This window comes from Acinonyx jubatus, chromosome E4, assembly GCF_027475565.1.
Source record: "Acinonyx jubatus isolate Ajub_Pintada_27869175 chromosome E4, VMU_Ajub_asm_v1.0, whole genome shotgun sequence".
NCBI classification, from domain to species: domain Eukaryota; kingdom Metazoa; phylum Chordata; class Mammalia; order Carnivora; family Felidae; genus Acinonyx; species Acinonyx jubatus.
In genome coordinates this window covers 5,155,894-5,172,354 of record NC_069395.1, presented here as the reverse complement: position 1 = coordinate 5,172,354, position 16,461 = coordinate 5,155,894, and the positions used below count along the sequence as shown (strand labels likewise).

Sequence of the window (16,461 nt, the reverse complement as noted above, 5' to 3'; positions counted from 1 at the left end):
CCCATGTCCCCGAGGCCCTGCAACCCCGACCCACTGGAGGGCTGTCTGCTCCACTGGTCTGTTCAGTCCCCGTATCAGACACCTGTCCCGTGGGCTTCCTCCTCTCACCCAGCAGGGCTGAGCCAGGGTGTTTTTTCCAGTGATTTCCCCAGGCCGATTTTAGACTCTGCAATCAGGTCTCCTAGGAGATGTTTCAGAGTTTGGGGGAATTTTGTATTTTCGTTTTGTTTTTGTGGGGTTTTTGTTGCTTTTTGTTGTTGTTGTTGTTGTGTTAATTTTGCTTATTCGGATAAATGTGCTTATCATGAACGCCAAGCAGCCAGGTAGTCTGGTTGGCTCCTCAGGGATCCTTCCCTGTGGTGCTGGCTCATGGTATCGAGGCCTCTCTGGTCAGAGGCCATGATGAGCATGGTCGTCGGCTGGGAAGCCAGGATTCGCAGGGGCAGCCCAGCCCCAGGCACCTTTAGGCAGGTCACTTTGCCGCTGTGGCCATAAAGTGTTAGGAGAGAGAGAAGCAAATCTTAGGGGGATGTTCCATCCACCTGTTTAAGGATAAGAGATAACCTCATTGTTACAGGAGATTGTTTGGGGAGGGCTCTTTTCCACAGGTATGTGGTCCTCCTCACTCTCAGAGTGGGGCTCCATTTGGCCAAAGGATTCCACATAGCCAAAGGAAGTGCTGTTTTGTCACAGGGGACGGAAGTCAGAGGTAGCAAATGTTGCTCCCACAGGATTCTCCTGTTGCCCAGAACTTCACCTGTGCCAGAGGGAATGTTCCATGGATAACAGGCCATTGGCCAACAGGAGCCTGAAGATTGGCTAAGGTTCTTGCCCATTGTGATGGAAATGAGGTGGTGAGCAACCGAGCACAGACTCTGGAGTCAGATAACACAGGAATACATTTGAATGCAATTCTTCCATTTTGGGGACTCTGGGCCATTAGACAAATTGTTTAGCAGCTCTGTACCTTAAGCTGTAAAATAGTGATAATTATGCCTACTTTTTCCTGTTATAAAAATTAACGAAGGGCACCTGGGTGGATCAGTTGGTTGAGCGTCTGATTTTGGCTCAGGTCATGATCTCGCGGTTTGGGAGTTCGAGCCCCACATCTGGCTCACTGCTATCAGCCTGTCAGCACAGAGCCTGCTTCAGATCCTCTGTCCCCCTCTCTCTGCCCCTCCCCTGCATGTGCTCTCCCCAAAAATAAATAAATGTTTTATTTAATTTTTAATTTTTTTTTAATGTTTATATTTTATTTTTGAGACAGAGAGAGACAGAGCGTGAGCGGGGGAGGGGCAGAGAGAGAGGGAGACACAGAATCCGAAGCAGGCTCCAGGCTCCGAGCTGTCAGCACAGAGCCCGATGCAGGACTCAAACTCGTCAACTGCGAGATCATGACCTGAGCCAAAGTCGGATGCTCAACCGACTGAGCCACCCAGGGGCCCCAAGTAAATAAATGTTTTAGAAAATTAATGAATTAAATAATGTATGTGGAAGGCCCAGACATCCAGGGGGTTCAATTAGGATTTGCTTCCTCCTTGCCTTCTTGAGTATTCATGGGGGATAATTAGTACACTCCAGGGAAAGAGAAAGGTTTTGACTTGGAGTCAGTGTTCCCAAGTTTGGTGTAGTCCCTGCCTTCCACCACCACCAGCTCTGCCTCCTTCATAGGGCTGTAAAGATCAAATAAGGGAGTGAATATGAAGGTTTTTGAAAATGGATTCATAAAAACAAGGCTTTATCATTTGTGTATCTTTAATTGTTTGTCCAAGTCTGCTCTCTTTTTTTTTAATTTTTTAACGTTTATTTATTTTTGAGAGACAGAGAGAGATAGAGCATGAGTGGGGAAGGAGCAGAGAGAAAGGAAGACACAGAACCTGAAGCAGGCTCCAGGCTCTGAGCTGTCAGCACAGAGCCCGACGTGGGACTCAAACCTATGAACCATGAGATTATGACCTGAGCTGAAGTTGGGCGCTTAACTGACTGAGCCACCCAGGCACTCCAAGTCCAAGTCTCCTCTTTACAGCTGATAGAAATAGCTTGCCGTACCAGATACAGTAATTATAAACTTCATGGTAGTCACCTTACCCCTATCTTGGTTTTCTGTGGCTGTTATAGCAAATTACCACAAACTTGATGGCTTAACTGTAGGTTTTTGTAGATGTTCTTTATCAGATTGAGGAAGTTTCTCTCTACGCCTAGTTGGCCAAAAATTCTTACTACCAATTTTGTCACCTGCTTTCTTCACATGTGTCGATATGATCTTGTGATTCTTCTTCTTTATCCTGTTGATAGGATAGATTAACTGATTTTCAAACGTTGAGCCAGCCTTGCACGCCTGGGATAAATTCCACGTGGTCAAAGACATCCCACTTTATACATTGTTGGACTTCATTGGCTAATATTTTGTTGAGGATTTGTGTACCTATGTCCACGAGAGATATTGGCCTGTGGTTTCTTTTCTTGTAATGTTTTTGCCTGTTTTTGATATTAGAGGGAGTTAGAAAATGGAATAAGAGTGCCTGGGTGGCTGAGTTGGTTAAGCATCAGATTCTTAAATCTGGCTCAGGTCATGATCCCCGGTGATGGGATCAAGTGCTGTGTCAGGCTCCATGCTGAATGTGGAGCCTCCTTGAGATCCCCTCTCTCAGGGAGCCTGGGGTGCTCTGTCCGTTAAGCATCCAACTTAGGCTCAGATCTTGATCTCGTGGCTCACGAGCTTGAGCCCCTTCAGATTCTGTGTCTCCACCCCCCTGCTGCTCCCCCACTCTCACTCTGTCTCTCTTTCTCAAAAATTAATAAACATTAAACAAACAAACAAAAATCCTCTCTCTCTGCCTCCCCCCAAACCCCTGCTTGCAAGCTTTCTCTCTCTCTCTCTAAAAAAAAAAAAAAAAAAAAAAAAAGCGTATGTAATAGAATGAGTTAGGACAACAGAACAGAACCGGTGAATCAGTATGCTTTCTGGTTTGGAAGGTTATCAATAACTTGTTTAGATTGTCTATTTCATGTGTGAGTTGTGGCAGATTATGTCTTATCAAGGAATTGTTCCATTTCATTGAGGTTATCACATTTGTAGGCATAGAGTTGTTCATAGTATTCCTTTACTGTCCTTTTATTTTTTTTTCCTTTTTTATTAATTTTTTTTTTAACGTTTATTTATTTTTGAGACAGAGAGAGATAGAGCATGAACGGGGTGGGTCAGAGAGAGAGGGAGACACAGAATCTGAAACAGGCTCCAGGCTCTGAGCTGGCAGCACAGAGCCCGACACGGGGCTCGAACTCACTGGCCGCGAGATCGTGACCTGAGCTGAAGTCGGACGCTTAGCCGACTGAGCCACCCAGGCGCCCCTTTACTCTCCTTTTAGTGTCCATGAGTTTGGTAGTGATGTCCCCTCTTACATTTCTGATATTAGTAATTTGTGTCCTGTATCTTTTTTTATTTAAATGTATTTAGCCTGGCTAGAGGTTTACCAATTTTGTTGATCTTTGCCAAGAACCAGCCTTTGCTTTCATTGATTTTCTCTATTAATTTCCTGTTTTCAATTTCTTTGCTTTCTACTCTAGTTTTTATTATTTCTTTTCTTTTGCTTACTTTGGAATGAATTTGGTCTTCGTTTTCTAGTTCCCTAAAGTGAAAGCTTATATTCTTGATTTTAGGTCTTTCATCTTTTCTGTTATATGCATTCAATGTTATCAATTTCCCTTTAAGCACTACTTCTGCTGAATCCCACAAATTTTGATAAATTGTGTTTTCATTTTAATTTTGCTCAAAATATTGAAAAATTTCTCTAGAGATTCTTTGGCCTGTGTATTATTTAGAAATGTATTGTTTAATCTCTACATATTTGGGGATTTTCCAGATGCTTTTTGTTGTTGATTTCCAGTTTATTTCCAGTGTGGCCTGAGAACAATGTCTGATTTCTATTATTCTAAATTTGTTACAGGGTGTCTTATGACCCAGAAGGTGGTCTATTTTGGTGAACGTTCCATGTGAGCTTGAGAAGAATGCGTATTCTGCTGTTATCGGGTTAGCATGTTTTCTCTTTCTCTATTTACTTTTATCTTAAAATTTATTTATTTTTGAGAGAGACAGAGGCAGCGTGAGCAGGAGAGAGGCAGAGAGAGAGGGAGACCGAGAATCCCAAGCAGGCTCCACCCTGCCAGCACAGAGCCCAAAGCAGGGTCTGAACTCAGGAACCATGAGATCATGACCCGAGCAGAAACCAAGAGTCGGAGGCTTCCCTGACTGAGCCACCCAGGGGCCCCTCTCTATTTACTTTTAATCTATATGTGTCTTTATACTTAAAATGGGTTTCTTATAGACTACACAGAGTTGGGTTTTGTCTTTTGTCTTTGTTGTTTTGAATCATACTTCAATGTATTGTCATTGTCGATCTGTGAACAAGTATGTCTTTTTCCCATGAAGGGAGATCCTTTTCAATCTGCTGTAACATGTGCCCACACATCTTCAACTTGAAAATGTAGCTTTTCAAGCTTTAGTAAGAGTAGACTATTCCTTTTTCACTTTCACAATGTTTAGGCTGCTGCCGGAAGTCTTCTTGGCATCTGTTTTGAATTCTGTTGTCAGTGGATCTCTCACGGCTTTTGCAGAGATCTGGAAGTATCCGATGTAGCTGAGCCCAGCCTGTCACCAGTACACCACCATGATGTCTCAAGAGTGAGCACCTTTGACCAAATCGCAAGGACGTGTTATCGCCAGCCTGGCGGGCAGCCCAGCTACAGGAAGTCAGGCCCGAGAAGCAGAAGGGGCAGGGCCCTACACCAGCCAATCCTGCCGCCTCTTGCCCTGCTCCACCTCCCGAATGGCCCCTGCCGCCCACCAGGAGCCAATCAGGTCTCGTTTTTTTGAGCCACTCTGACAATCTCTGTCTTTTCATTGGCTCGTTTAGACCATTGACACTCGAAGTGATTCTTGATATAGTTAGAATAATATTTAATCATATTTGTTACTGTTTTCTGTTTGGTTCCCTTGTTCTTTGTTACTATTATTGCCTTCCACTCTTCCTCTGTCTTTTGTAGTTTCATTAAGCACTTCATTTTCTCTCCTTTCTTAGTGGGTACGTTATACCTTTTATTTTTTATTGATTTTTTTTACTGGTTGCCCTGGATTCTGCAATATACACTTACAACTCATCCAAGCGCACTTCCAAATAACACTACACTGCTTTCTGGGTAGTATGAGTACCTTATATAACAAAATAATCCTAATTCCTCTCTCCTGGCCCTTGTATCCTTGTCATTCATTTCACTTATATATAAGCATTCATAAGCATATATACACATAAGGGATATACGTAAGCACCCATAATTGAATACATTGCTGCTATTATTATTATTTTTATTATTTTAATTTTATTTTATTATTTTATTATTATTGTTATTATTATTATTATTTTGAACAGAGTGTTATCTGTTAGGTCAGTTATGAGTAGGAAAAATAAGTTTTCATTTTACCTTCACTTACTCCTTCTCTGATGTTCTTCCTCTCCTTATGTAGATCTGTTTTTTTTTTTTTTTAATTAACGTTTATTTATTTTTGAGAGACGGAGAGAGGCAGAGCACAAGTGGGGGAGGGGCAGAGAGAGAATGAGGCACAGAATCTGAAGCAGAGCCCGACGGCGGGGCTCGAACTCACGGACTGAGAGATCATCACCTGAGCCGAAGTTGGACGCTTAACCAACTGAGCCACCCAGGCGCCCCTCTGTGTTTCTGACCTATAGCATTTCTTTCTCCCTAGAGAACTTCTGTGAACATTTCTTGCAAGGCAGAACCACTGGCAACAAATTCCCTCAACTTTTGTTTGTCCAAGGAAGTCTTGGTTTCTCCTTCGCTTTTGAGAGACTAATTTCTCAGGATTCAGAAGTCCAGACTGGCATTCTTTTTCCTCTCAACTCTTTAAATACTTCGCTCTGTTGTCTTCTTGCTGACAGTCAGGGGTTTTTTTTTTTGTTTTGTTTTTTTGTTTTTAAGCTGAAGACAGGTGCAACGTTAAAGACATACATTGCAAACCCGTTTGCTCATCAGTGACCCTTGTGACTTTGCCGAATGAGACGATAGTTATTGAATACGACATCAAAGCTGCCGTCACGACATGCTTTTAAGTTCAAACTGAATCATTGCTTTTTGTCTCTATCACTTTCTTACATCTAGAAAATCAACAAAACATTGAGCCAAAGCTCTGATTCTATCGTTTGCCAGTTTCCATGGTACATATACTCCCATGCTGGCTGATTTCAAGCTACCAACGTGGTGTCATCAAATGCAGGGCTGCGAGAGCACCACAGCAGCCCATGTGATCTGGGATTTTAGTTCGACCGTAAAGATACAGTAGATGGAAGCATCCTCAAGGGCACAGATAATAGTCAAATGTTGTGAACTATTTAGGAAGTAATGCGTTTGGGGTTTTTATCCCCTTAGTTTTAATACAATGCATTTAATCGTAATTTCACATCATTCACCTTGTTAATAACGGCAATGCTGATCAACCACCCAGCTCGCAAGGTGCCTGAAAATTTAACCATCGGCTCTCAGGAGTTGGTCCGTGCTGACTCCAGCATGCTGCCGGGTAGTATTGTGGGGAGGACAGTGTCCGGTGAAGGAGGGGGAAAAGCAGCGAGAATAAAGGGCAAGTTCACCTAGATCGCCAGCCCTTGCTGCCCTGACTCCCTTAGGGAAGCCCATTGGAGAGTGCCTGTGACCTGTTAAAATGGATTTCAAAACGCAACGGGCTGGCCTTGCAAAGTCTCTTCTTGCCACACACCAGTAAAATCATCTTTCCATTGTTTCATTCCCTATGGCTTAACTCTTGGAAAAGCGTCTGTGTTTCTTCTGCCAATTCTAGCCCCTTCTCTTCCACAGAAAGTTAGACACAAGCCCTGAGATGAAGGCTCCCTTCCCCCCCCCCCCACACACAACCCAGGGCTCACTGGGTTCTACCACAACGCACGCAGCCGGGAAATTGGGTTTCTGCCAGTTGATACGCCCTTGCCCCCCCCCCCCCCCATGTCTCTGTGGCTTTGTCAGCAGGACCCCACGGCATGTGGAGGTGTTCTCTGAAGTTATGGAACAAATCAGATGTGAGACACAAGAACCTTTTAAAGCTCAGTCATCCAAGTTCAGCCTTGAACTGAGTGACCAGATTTCAGGTGGTCTGCCAGAGCCCCGCCTCCTCTTTGTGCTCTAAGAGGACTTAGCGGGGCAGAACTCGCAGAGGGAGCTAAAGAGGGGAGGGGGGCCGTTTCTGCTCAAGGCTGGGCTTGCTGAGCTGCTTTCCCGGCTTCAGCAGTCTGTGCACTTGACTCGGACTTCTTGGGAACAGCCAAGTGATTTAAAGCCCGAAAGGAGATGAGCAATCCTCGAGACTCAGGCAGAAAAAGTCCCAGCGACACAGGAAGCCATCTGGTTCCTGATGCATAACTAGTCGGAGTGTCAGCTCTGTCTGACACTGACCTCGCTCTGCCGTGGCATCTTCGAGCAGCTGCTGGGCTCCTCACCGGGCTCCCTTCTTTTTCTTCACTGACTGATGGATCTCAAGGGGCTCCTCTCCTTGAACTTCCTGCTGTTTCTCTCCCTGGCTTTTGAGCTGAGCTGTGGAACAGGTAAGTGCTCATCTGTTTGAGGGTCTGAGTCCCACCATTACCTGCCAGGACTCAGCCCCAGCCCAAGGAGAGAGAGAGAGAGAGAGAGAGAGAGAGAGAGAGAAGTCAGCAGGGGCTGGGGGCTGTGGCTTGGCTGCCTCCTCCTCGGGGACTGGTTCTGAGTTTCTCCTGACTCTTTCAAAGAGGAAGGAATATCATGAGTCCCTGGAGCCTGAATTTTAAGGCTCAGTCTTACCAATGCTGGGAGACCAGGAGCCCAAAGGCACTGGCCACGTTCCAGACCAGCCTCTCAGGGCGAGAAGCTGCGTGGTCAAGGTTCTGGTTGAGTGGTTGGTTTTGCATCTGGCGAAGACCCAGGCTGTGGGGTGAGATGGACGGGCTGAGCTCTGGGAGGAGACTCCTACATCCTTGCCCTCGGAGGGGATCCTCACACACGCGAGCAGACAAGCCAGAAACATGGTCCAACAACAACGAGGGGCCGCCGCCGTGCGAAAAGAAGTTAGAAGTGAAAACCCCAGGCATCAGCTGAGAACAGGCAGTGGCCACAGTGTGGTCGTACCGGTGGCTACTTTCCTGGAAGGGAACCTTCCACGGCAGCAAGCGGGGGAGAAGCCAGGATTTTTGGTGTCCAGGGCTGGTTACAGGAAGTGGGAAATGCGAATTGGGAACTCTCAAGGGTCAGGGCATCTCCAGCCACAGCGCCAGACGCACCAGAGAGCCTTTGCGCCTGGGCTCTGCTCCTGCCTTTCTGGCTCGTGTTCCTCCGAAGGCGCGCCGGTGTTCTGTTAGTAGTCTCAGGGCTACGAGAAAAGGGATTTGAGACTAAAAAGGCCCCGCGAGAAGGGACTTTGGGCTCCCTGAGGAGTGTTTAAGCGTCTTGAGTTCGATCAGACTTGGGGAGGCAGCTTGGCGTGGAAGCAGCTTTAGGGAAGGTGGGGGGAAATCCTGAGGCTCCGGTATTTTGCCCTTGGGGTTTTCAAGACCGCAAATCCATTAAGGACTTTTCCAGGAAAAGCCCAGAGATACGCTAGGGATGTCGGAGAGGCTGCACATGGGGTCTCTCTTTTGTTAGATTTCCAGATAAAGAGGCCCTTCCTTGACCCCCGGTTCCCTCAGAATCAGGCAGACCCATGGCTCCTGCTCTCTGAGGGCTCAGGGCTCAGGGCTCAGAAAGCCAAACTGATCCACTTCAAGCCCTTCCAGGTGCGTCCCATGTGTGACTCTAGCATCTGGGGATATTTCTGAGTGACCATCAGGAAGGATGGGGTTGAACAGTGGGATGGTAGTTTTAAATCTCTGGGCTTGCTTGTCTGCCGGCCAGCCTGGCCCACGGTGTCCCCATGGTGTCCACCAGGTGCTCCATTGGAGGCTTGGGGCTCCCTGGTTACTGAGAAGCAGCCCAGCCCCGTGGGGCGTGTCTACCCAATAGGCAGCAGCTGTCTTCTCTGAAACACACGCACAATTTTTAGTGTTTTTATTTTTAAATACACCCGATTTTGTGAAACCCCAGTTAAATACAGACGGAAATGATTTGCAAGTGGGACAGGTCAACCATGACAGTTATTCAACCAAGAAGCGTGATTCTTGTAAAATCAGGACCCAGTCTCCCTCCTGTCTCTACTCGGCGTGCCTCCCAATTCCGAGTCAGAATCGTAAAAATCAAAAAGTCCACATGTCCCTTCCCCTAATAAAGTCAATTTTCCATTCCCTCAATGGTATTTTTTTTAAGTAGACTTTATTTTTAGAGCAGTTTGGGGTTCACAGCACAAATGAGCAGAAGGTACCAAGATTTCCCCCTACTCCCACACATGCACAGCCTCCCTATTACCAGCATCCCCCACCAGAGGGATGCGTCTATTGCAACTGATGAATTGCCCCAAGGGGATTTTGTATTTCTCTGTGGGGGTCCACCCCACCTCCTTCTCACACATGAAGGGCAAGAGTGTGGGTTCCAGACTTGGCCCAACTTTGTTCGCCTGCCTGTTCCATCCCGAGACGGAGGCCTCAGCACCTTCTATTTCTCAAAAGCTTTAATAAAGCCATCACCTTCACGTCTCTGGCACCAGACTGGAAAGGGGAACGCCGGGGCTATTTGGTTTTATCCATAGACTGACTTTGGACAATCCCGTTCAGCAACCATCTATTAAGACACACGATGGGGCAGGCGTTGTGCGAAGCGTGGAGGAAACATCAACCGCAGCCTCTGCCCAGCACCTGACATGCTGTCTGGTCAAGGAGAGCCCTTCCACCAATGTTTGTTGAATGGATAATAATAGTAAGCACAGCCTGCTTGCTTTACACCAGGCACTGTGGGTTCTAAGTGCTTTATGTGTATCATTCCTTGAATTCTCACACCAACCCTAGGAGATACGTGTTATTGTTGTTACGTTACAGTTTTACCCAAAAAGGAATGAGAGGCACAGAGTAGTTTAACAGTTTCTCTGCAGTCACACAGCCTGACTTCAGAAGCCTCGATAGACACTAGATAAACTTCTGCTCGGTGGGGGAGGGGATGCTAAAATCCGTATCCAGGTCCCATGGTGAATATTAGAATATGTTACCTATAATTGGAGTATGTAAGTTGCTTTGAATTGAATGGAAGTACGGGGAGTATTCAAAAGATGAGAGAAGGTGATAAGATCATAGAAGGAAGTAGAGGGCGTCTGGAAGTATTTGGTCTGGAGTTTGGAAAGTGGATACGAACTGCTTTCATCAAGTAAGTTTTTGTTTAATGTTTTGTGTGAGCTAGTGTGTTTATTGGAAGGGTGTCATGCATACGTCTATAAAACTTCCTCAGTCCAAAAGGGTATACAGTGGAGACAAATCCCCCTTCTGCCTCGTGTGTCTTCCCAAATACATACATCTGGTAGGTTGGGTTTTTATAGGACTTGAAGAGAGTATTCCAGATGAAGGCACCAAGGCAGAGGTGAAGGGTTCTGAGTGTTCAAGGGGAAATGGCAAGTGGTCTGTTGAGCTAAAGCCCAGGGTCTACAGCCACGGCTTTTCCGTGTCCTCGACTGGCAAGCGGGGACAAAGGTCCCCACCGTTTGCCCCCATCCTATACTCCTGAGGGGTGGCGTCAAGGTAAAACGTCCTGATTTGGGAGAGAGGAGAACTTAGCCTCTCTGTTCATTCACTTATTCATCTCATTCAGTGTTTTGTTCTCTTGAGCAACTGAGTTTCTGCTATGTTCCAGCTGGGTGTTAGGACTCCAAGTGGACAAAACAGACCCAGTGACTACTCCTGGAAGCTTATTCTTAAGTCATGATGACAAGCACAGATCAGGGTTAAAAGCGTGATGGGTGAGACGCAGGTGTGATACAAAGGCACGGGATGGGGCGCCTGGGTGGCTTGGTCAGTGAAGCGTCCAACTTCGGCTCAGGTCATGATCTCACGGTCCCTGAGTTCGAGCCCTGCGTCGGGCTCTGTCCTGACAGCTCAGAGCCTGGAGCCTGTTTCAGATTCTGTGTCTCCCTCTCTCTCTGCCCCTCCCCTGTTCATGCTCTGTCTCTCTCTGTCTCAAAAATAAATAAACGTTAAAAAAAAAAAAACCAAAGGCACGGGAGGCACTGGCAGGGAGGCCTAGACTAAGCCAGGGGTCAGAGGCAGAGACCTGAAAGACAGAAGGAGGCAGCCAGGGAAATACAGGGGGGCAACAGGCATTCAGGCTGGGGTAAATGCAAATACTCTGAGACAGAAAGACCCAGCAACATCAAGGAACAAGGGAAAAGAGGATGGTTCATGGGACTGCAGCTTACAAAGCAGGCTTGGACAAGTTATCTTTTCTCCCTGGGCCTAGATCTGCCGTAAGAAGTGAGAGCTGTTAAGAGCCGCCCCCTCCTCCACTCGAAAGAAACGCTATTGGGAGATGTGAAAGCGTCATGGCGGCAGAAGAATGGAGGGCGGGGGGTGGCTGTCATTAGGTAGAATCCCATCTCGTGAACGGTTGGCTAAATGCTGCTGATTTCAGGAAAATATCCATGGGTCCACGTGAATCACTCTACTTTCTAAGTAGAATTACCCTTGAAGAAAGTGAGTTGGTGTTTCCTCCAGACGCTTTAGTAAACAGGGGCTGACTGAATCACAGACCCACTGGAAAACACTCATCAGACGGTAGGAAGTTTCAGGAGCAGGGACTCCACTTGAAGGGTTTTGTGAACCACTTTAAAGTCCCCCTATTTTTTTCCACTTGTGTTTAGGTGGTGCTGGTTTCTAGTCCCCCCTCCCGCCCCAGCCACTGACACGGAGTCAGTTGGTAGGTCATCATTCTTCGTGTGGGTTGCAGGGTGTGAGGGTCTCTTCCTGACCAAGTTTCAATGCCACTCCCCGTGAGTGAGCGTGCACACATCACTCAGCCTGCCCTTCTCGAATCTGCTCCTTCTCTTCTTGTCCTCTTTCCCTTCCTACTTGTTTTCTTTGATTCCTTTGGTGAGGGGCTCCCCCCCCAACCCGTCTCGTCCTATAAACTCCTTTTCCTTCATTGTTATGAGTCTCCCCCAATGTCGCCCTTGTTTCAGCCCATGTGGACTGCCTCGTGCTTCCCCCCACCTCGGAATCTCTAGCCCAATGCCACCTGGGCCCTTTAAGTGCTGGGATTTCAGGGCATTTTTGGTGTGGAGAGGATTTGGTCCGTCCAATTCTCCAACAGCCAATTGTAGTCACAAGTCAGTTGTGTCCTTTCTAAGTGCCTGCGTTACTTAACCAGGTGCTTTTGTGTTACTTTTCTGGCTTCCTTATCAGCTAGAACAATCTATGCTCTCTGAGTCATGGGCTCCTTCTTTTATGAGAATTAACTTATGGTTAAGTTCAGTTATATATTGGGCACAGCTCAATAAAAGAGATTTTAGTCAGGTAATGTCATTTTTTGCAGTCGTAGATCAAACAGATATTTGTGAAAAGCTTACCATGTACCAACTACTGCTGTCAGTGTTAGAGACAAAACAATTGAACAGAATGAAATTCTTCCTCTTGAAGACTTGCATCCTAGCCAGGGACACAGAAATAAGATAAGCAAATATGCAATGTATCACCAGACAGTGGTAAGTGTGCAATGGGTGGGGGTGCTATTTTATATATAAAATGGTCAGAGCCAGTTTCTCAGAGGAAATACTTTTTTTGAGCAGAAACCTAAAATGAAGTGGAGGACTGAGCTACCTAGATATGGAAGGGAAGAGATTTCCAGAGAACAGCAAAAGCCAAAGCTTGGAGATGGGAATGATCTTGGTGAGGTGTGCGAGCCGGTGCGACCGGAGTGCAGTGAGTGGAGAGAGAGGGCAGGAGAGGGGTCAGGGGTGGGGTTACTCGCCATCTTTGAAGCCATAATAAAGCCTTCGGATATTTTTTGCATGGGTGCTAGAAAGCCCTGGAAGTTTAAAAGCAAGAGAGAGACAAAAGCTGACATAGGTTTAAAAGATGACTCTGCCCACTGTATGGATGCCGGGGGATGAGTTGGAAGCCAATGGCCATGCCAGGCTATGATGATGGTGGTAGAAATGAGGGAGGTTCTAAGTGCTAGGATTGCAGATCTTTTCTGACGGTAGAGCCAACAGGATTTGCTGATAGACTGAATGCAGAGTATGAGAGAAGGAAAGGAGTCAAGGATGATTCCAAAGGCTTCGGTCTGAGAACTCAGGAGAGTTGTAATGCCGTTGGTAGAAGGGGCTATAGAACCAAGAGTTCATCTGCTGAGTTTGCAATGCCCTTCAGACCTCCAAGTGCTGATCTGTGTAGGCAGTTTGGGAGGGAGATCTATCTCTGCAAGCATTCCAGAAGTATGCAACCCATGCAGCTGGGTGAACGTGGCTGGGAGAGAGGAGGTCTGAGTACTGAGTCCTGGCATGCTCCAATATTTAGAGGTTAAGAGCAGCAGGTTCCAGTCAAGGAAACTGACAAGGGGCAGCCAATGAAAGAGGAAGAAAACCAGGGGAGCGTGATGCTCCAGGGGACTGAATGAAGACTGTTTCAAAGAGGGAGTGGGGAACCATGTCAAGTGCTCCTGAGAAAGCAAGATGAGAATGGAGAATGGACTCGGCACCACGGTGCATACAATGACCTCGACGAGTGACCTTCCAGTGAGTAGTAAGGAACAGCACCTGCCAGGAGCGGGCACAGGAAAATGGGTCAGGAAATGGAAACAGAAAATATCAACACACATTAAAGGGCTTTGCAATAAAGGAAAAGAGAGATATGAGGCAGCGGCTAGGGATGAACCTGGGGTCAGGGGAGGGGTTTGTAAATGAGGGAAGTTACAAGTGGGTTTATTGTGTATTGATGGAAATAACCCACAACATTCTATGCCAATAACGGAGCTGATGATGCAAGGGATGAGGGCAATTGCCAGAGCAAATTCTTGAAATGGGCGAGTGCTCCGTGAAGGACGAGGCTAGACCTAAGGGGAGCACAGACTACCCATCTAAGTAGGTAGGTTTCCTGGTGGTGGCTACAAATGGAAATTCTCCTCTTGTTTCGACTACTTTTTCAGTGAAATGAGAGTCAGAGTCATCAGCTGAGGTCATCAGTTTGAGAAGAGGAGAGGAGGTGTTAAATAGTCAGCAGTAGGATCCCTTACAGTGATTTGAAAGGTTTGGTTTTGGGTTTCTTTTTCTTTTTCTCTCTCTCTTTTCCTTTCTTTCTTTCTTTCTTTCTTTCTTTCTTTCTTTCCTTTTTTCTTCTTTCTTTTTCTTTCTTTTTTTGGTTGTTGTTGTTGGCTCAGCTCTTTTGAAAAAGAGAAGTAAAATAATTTCTCACCCTTGATATTGGGAACTATTTAACAGTTTTTTTGGAGAGCAAGAATTCCACAGTTTGAACCCTGGGCTTACTACCTGCCTGGCTCCACACCCCTCAGACTTTTCTCTTTCTTTGTCATCTGAAAAACGACGTTCTGTAGCCTTGGTGTCCTGGGCTCACAAGCTCAGAATCAGCTTTGGTTGCTCTCCACCCTTCATATTATGTACCCAGTGGTGGTGAGAAGTCTGGTCAAGGAATTAGCAGACCTGGATTCTAGTCCAGTTACTAATCACGTGACTTTCGGGATGTCATTTAACTTTTTCCACATCTTCGCTTCTCTGTGCCTTCACTATAAATCTGAGTTGAGAGAATTCTCTCCTAGATCAAAGAAATCCAGTGTCCCAGTTAGTCTGCATACCTCCATTATAAAAAAAAAAGATGTGGTTTATATATACAATGGGATACTACTTGGCAGTGAGAAAGAATGAAATCTGGCCATTTGTAGCAACGTGGATGGAACTGGAGGGTATTATGCTGAGTGAAATAAGTCAGGCAGAGAAAGACAGATACCATATGTTTTCACTCATATGTGGATCCTGAGGAACTTAACAGAAGACCATGGGGGAGAGGAAGGGGGAAAAAGTTACAGAGAGGGAAGGAGGCAAACCATAAGCGACCCTTGAATACTGAGAACAAACTGAGAGGTGAAGGTAGGCGATGGGCATTGAGGAGGGCACCTGTTGGGATGAGCACTGGGTGTTGTATGGAAACCAATGTGACAATAAATGATATTTAATGTAAAAAAAAAGTTAAGATTTCCATTGGGATTTTTTAAACATTGAGAATACAGCGGGACTATCGTGACTGCCCTCATTGGCTGCTAAGCACCTGGCAATGCCAGGGAGAGGCCAGGAAGAAGAAAGAGCACCTATAGTCTGTCATTCCTGATCAGAAGGATGTGATTCTCAAAAACTTCCACAATAAGGGACTTTCTTCTTCCTCCTCCCACAGGTGAGAGCTTGATGACTTGTCAAGAGGTCACCGAGCAGTTGGGAAGAAATTTGCTGCTGCCCCTGGCATCTGAAGGCATAAGTAAGAGCATGAACAAGAGTATCCACATCCTGGTCACAAAGTCAGAATCACCGCAAAAAAATGTCAAGACGAAAATAGTGTCTCTGAGTCTGCCGGAAAGGGCCTCTCCACGCTTTCTGGAAAATGGCTATAAATTCCATCCGGAAAACCTGAAGCTGGAGATCCTGCAAAGCAAGAAGGAAAATGAGGGCTGGTACTTCACGACCCTGGAGGAGAACTTTTCAGTTCGCCATTTTTGCCTGCAGCTGAAGCTCTTTGGTAATGACAGGGTTTCCCCAGTCCCCACCAGGCGGGGGTGGGGGGTGGGGGGTGGGGTGGGGGTGGGTGGGCAGCGATAGTCCCTTGCCTAAGAATTTAGCGAGGGTTCCAAGATTGGGAGTGACTTTTAAAGATCAGCAAGTCCAGGGTGTTTAAACTGTGGTTTAGGAAGAGGTTTTAGAGATTCACAAATCTTTTTTGTCCAAATGGCCCATTGGTGGTAGCTGAGAGCACTAATTACTACCCCCATTTGCCTAGCTGCGCACGGACTACAGGGCCTAGGAGCCTGAGAGTCTCAATTTGCAAATAAGACTTGGCTTGAAAAAGGGTTTTGTGTTTCCCCCGATTTTTAAAATGTTTGAATGCCGCGGATCAAGTCCGACCTCTTTTCCATAGATGAAGACATTGAAATCCACAGGACTGTCATGTGCTTACACACGTCCTCGTGGCTGGTCCCCTGCACTAGGGGCCTGGGCAAAGGAGAGCTGAGTCTCAGCCCATGCACCACTCCCACGCCCCATGCCCAGGAACAGGACCACATCCACCTGCTAAAAGGGCTCTTTTTTTTTTTTTTTTTTTTTGGCATCACAACAGAGACTCTGGTTATAAAGTCGCTTAGTTGCAGAACTTAAACTAGAACCTAGGTCCATCTGAGTCCAAGGCCAGTGCTTTTTTTGAGCCTCTTTAACTGCCAGCCCCTCTTGAATGCACCCAGAGTTTGTGTCTTTCCAGCCCAGAGGCTCCTTTATAGAGAGACTTATCT

The 16,461-nt window shown here is 46.4% G+C and overlaps 1 protein-coding gene and 1 pseudogene across 2 annotated transcripts in view; one reads left to right on the top strand and one right to left on the bottom strand.

The window, feature by feature from the left end:
* Positions 1-4,116: 4,116 nt before the first annotated feature.
* Positions 4,117-4,669, bottom strand: LOC128313133 (ATP synthase subunit epsilon, mitochondrial-like; annotated as a pseudogene).
* Positions 4,670-7,052: 2,383 nt separating this feature from the next.
* Positions 7,053-16,461, top strand: part of SLAMF1 (signaling lymphocytic activation molecule family member 1) — a 35,851-nt gene continuing 26,442 nt past the window's right edge. For both annotated transcript variants that reach the window (XM_027048539.2, XM_027048538.2), the window contains exons 1-2: positions 7,053-7,622; positions 15,360-15,698. In XM_027048539.2, coding sequence (XP_026904340.1) covers positions 7,547-7,622; positions 15,360-15,698 — 415 coding nt within the window. In that variant the 5' untranslated portion in view covers positions 7,053-7,546. The remainder of the gene's footprint in view (positions 7,623-15,359; positions 15,699-16,461) is intronic.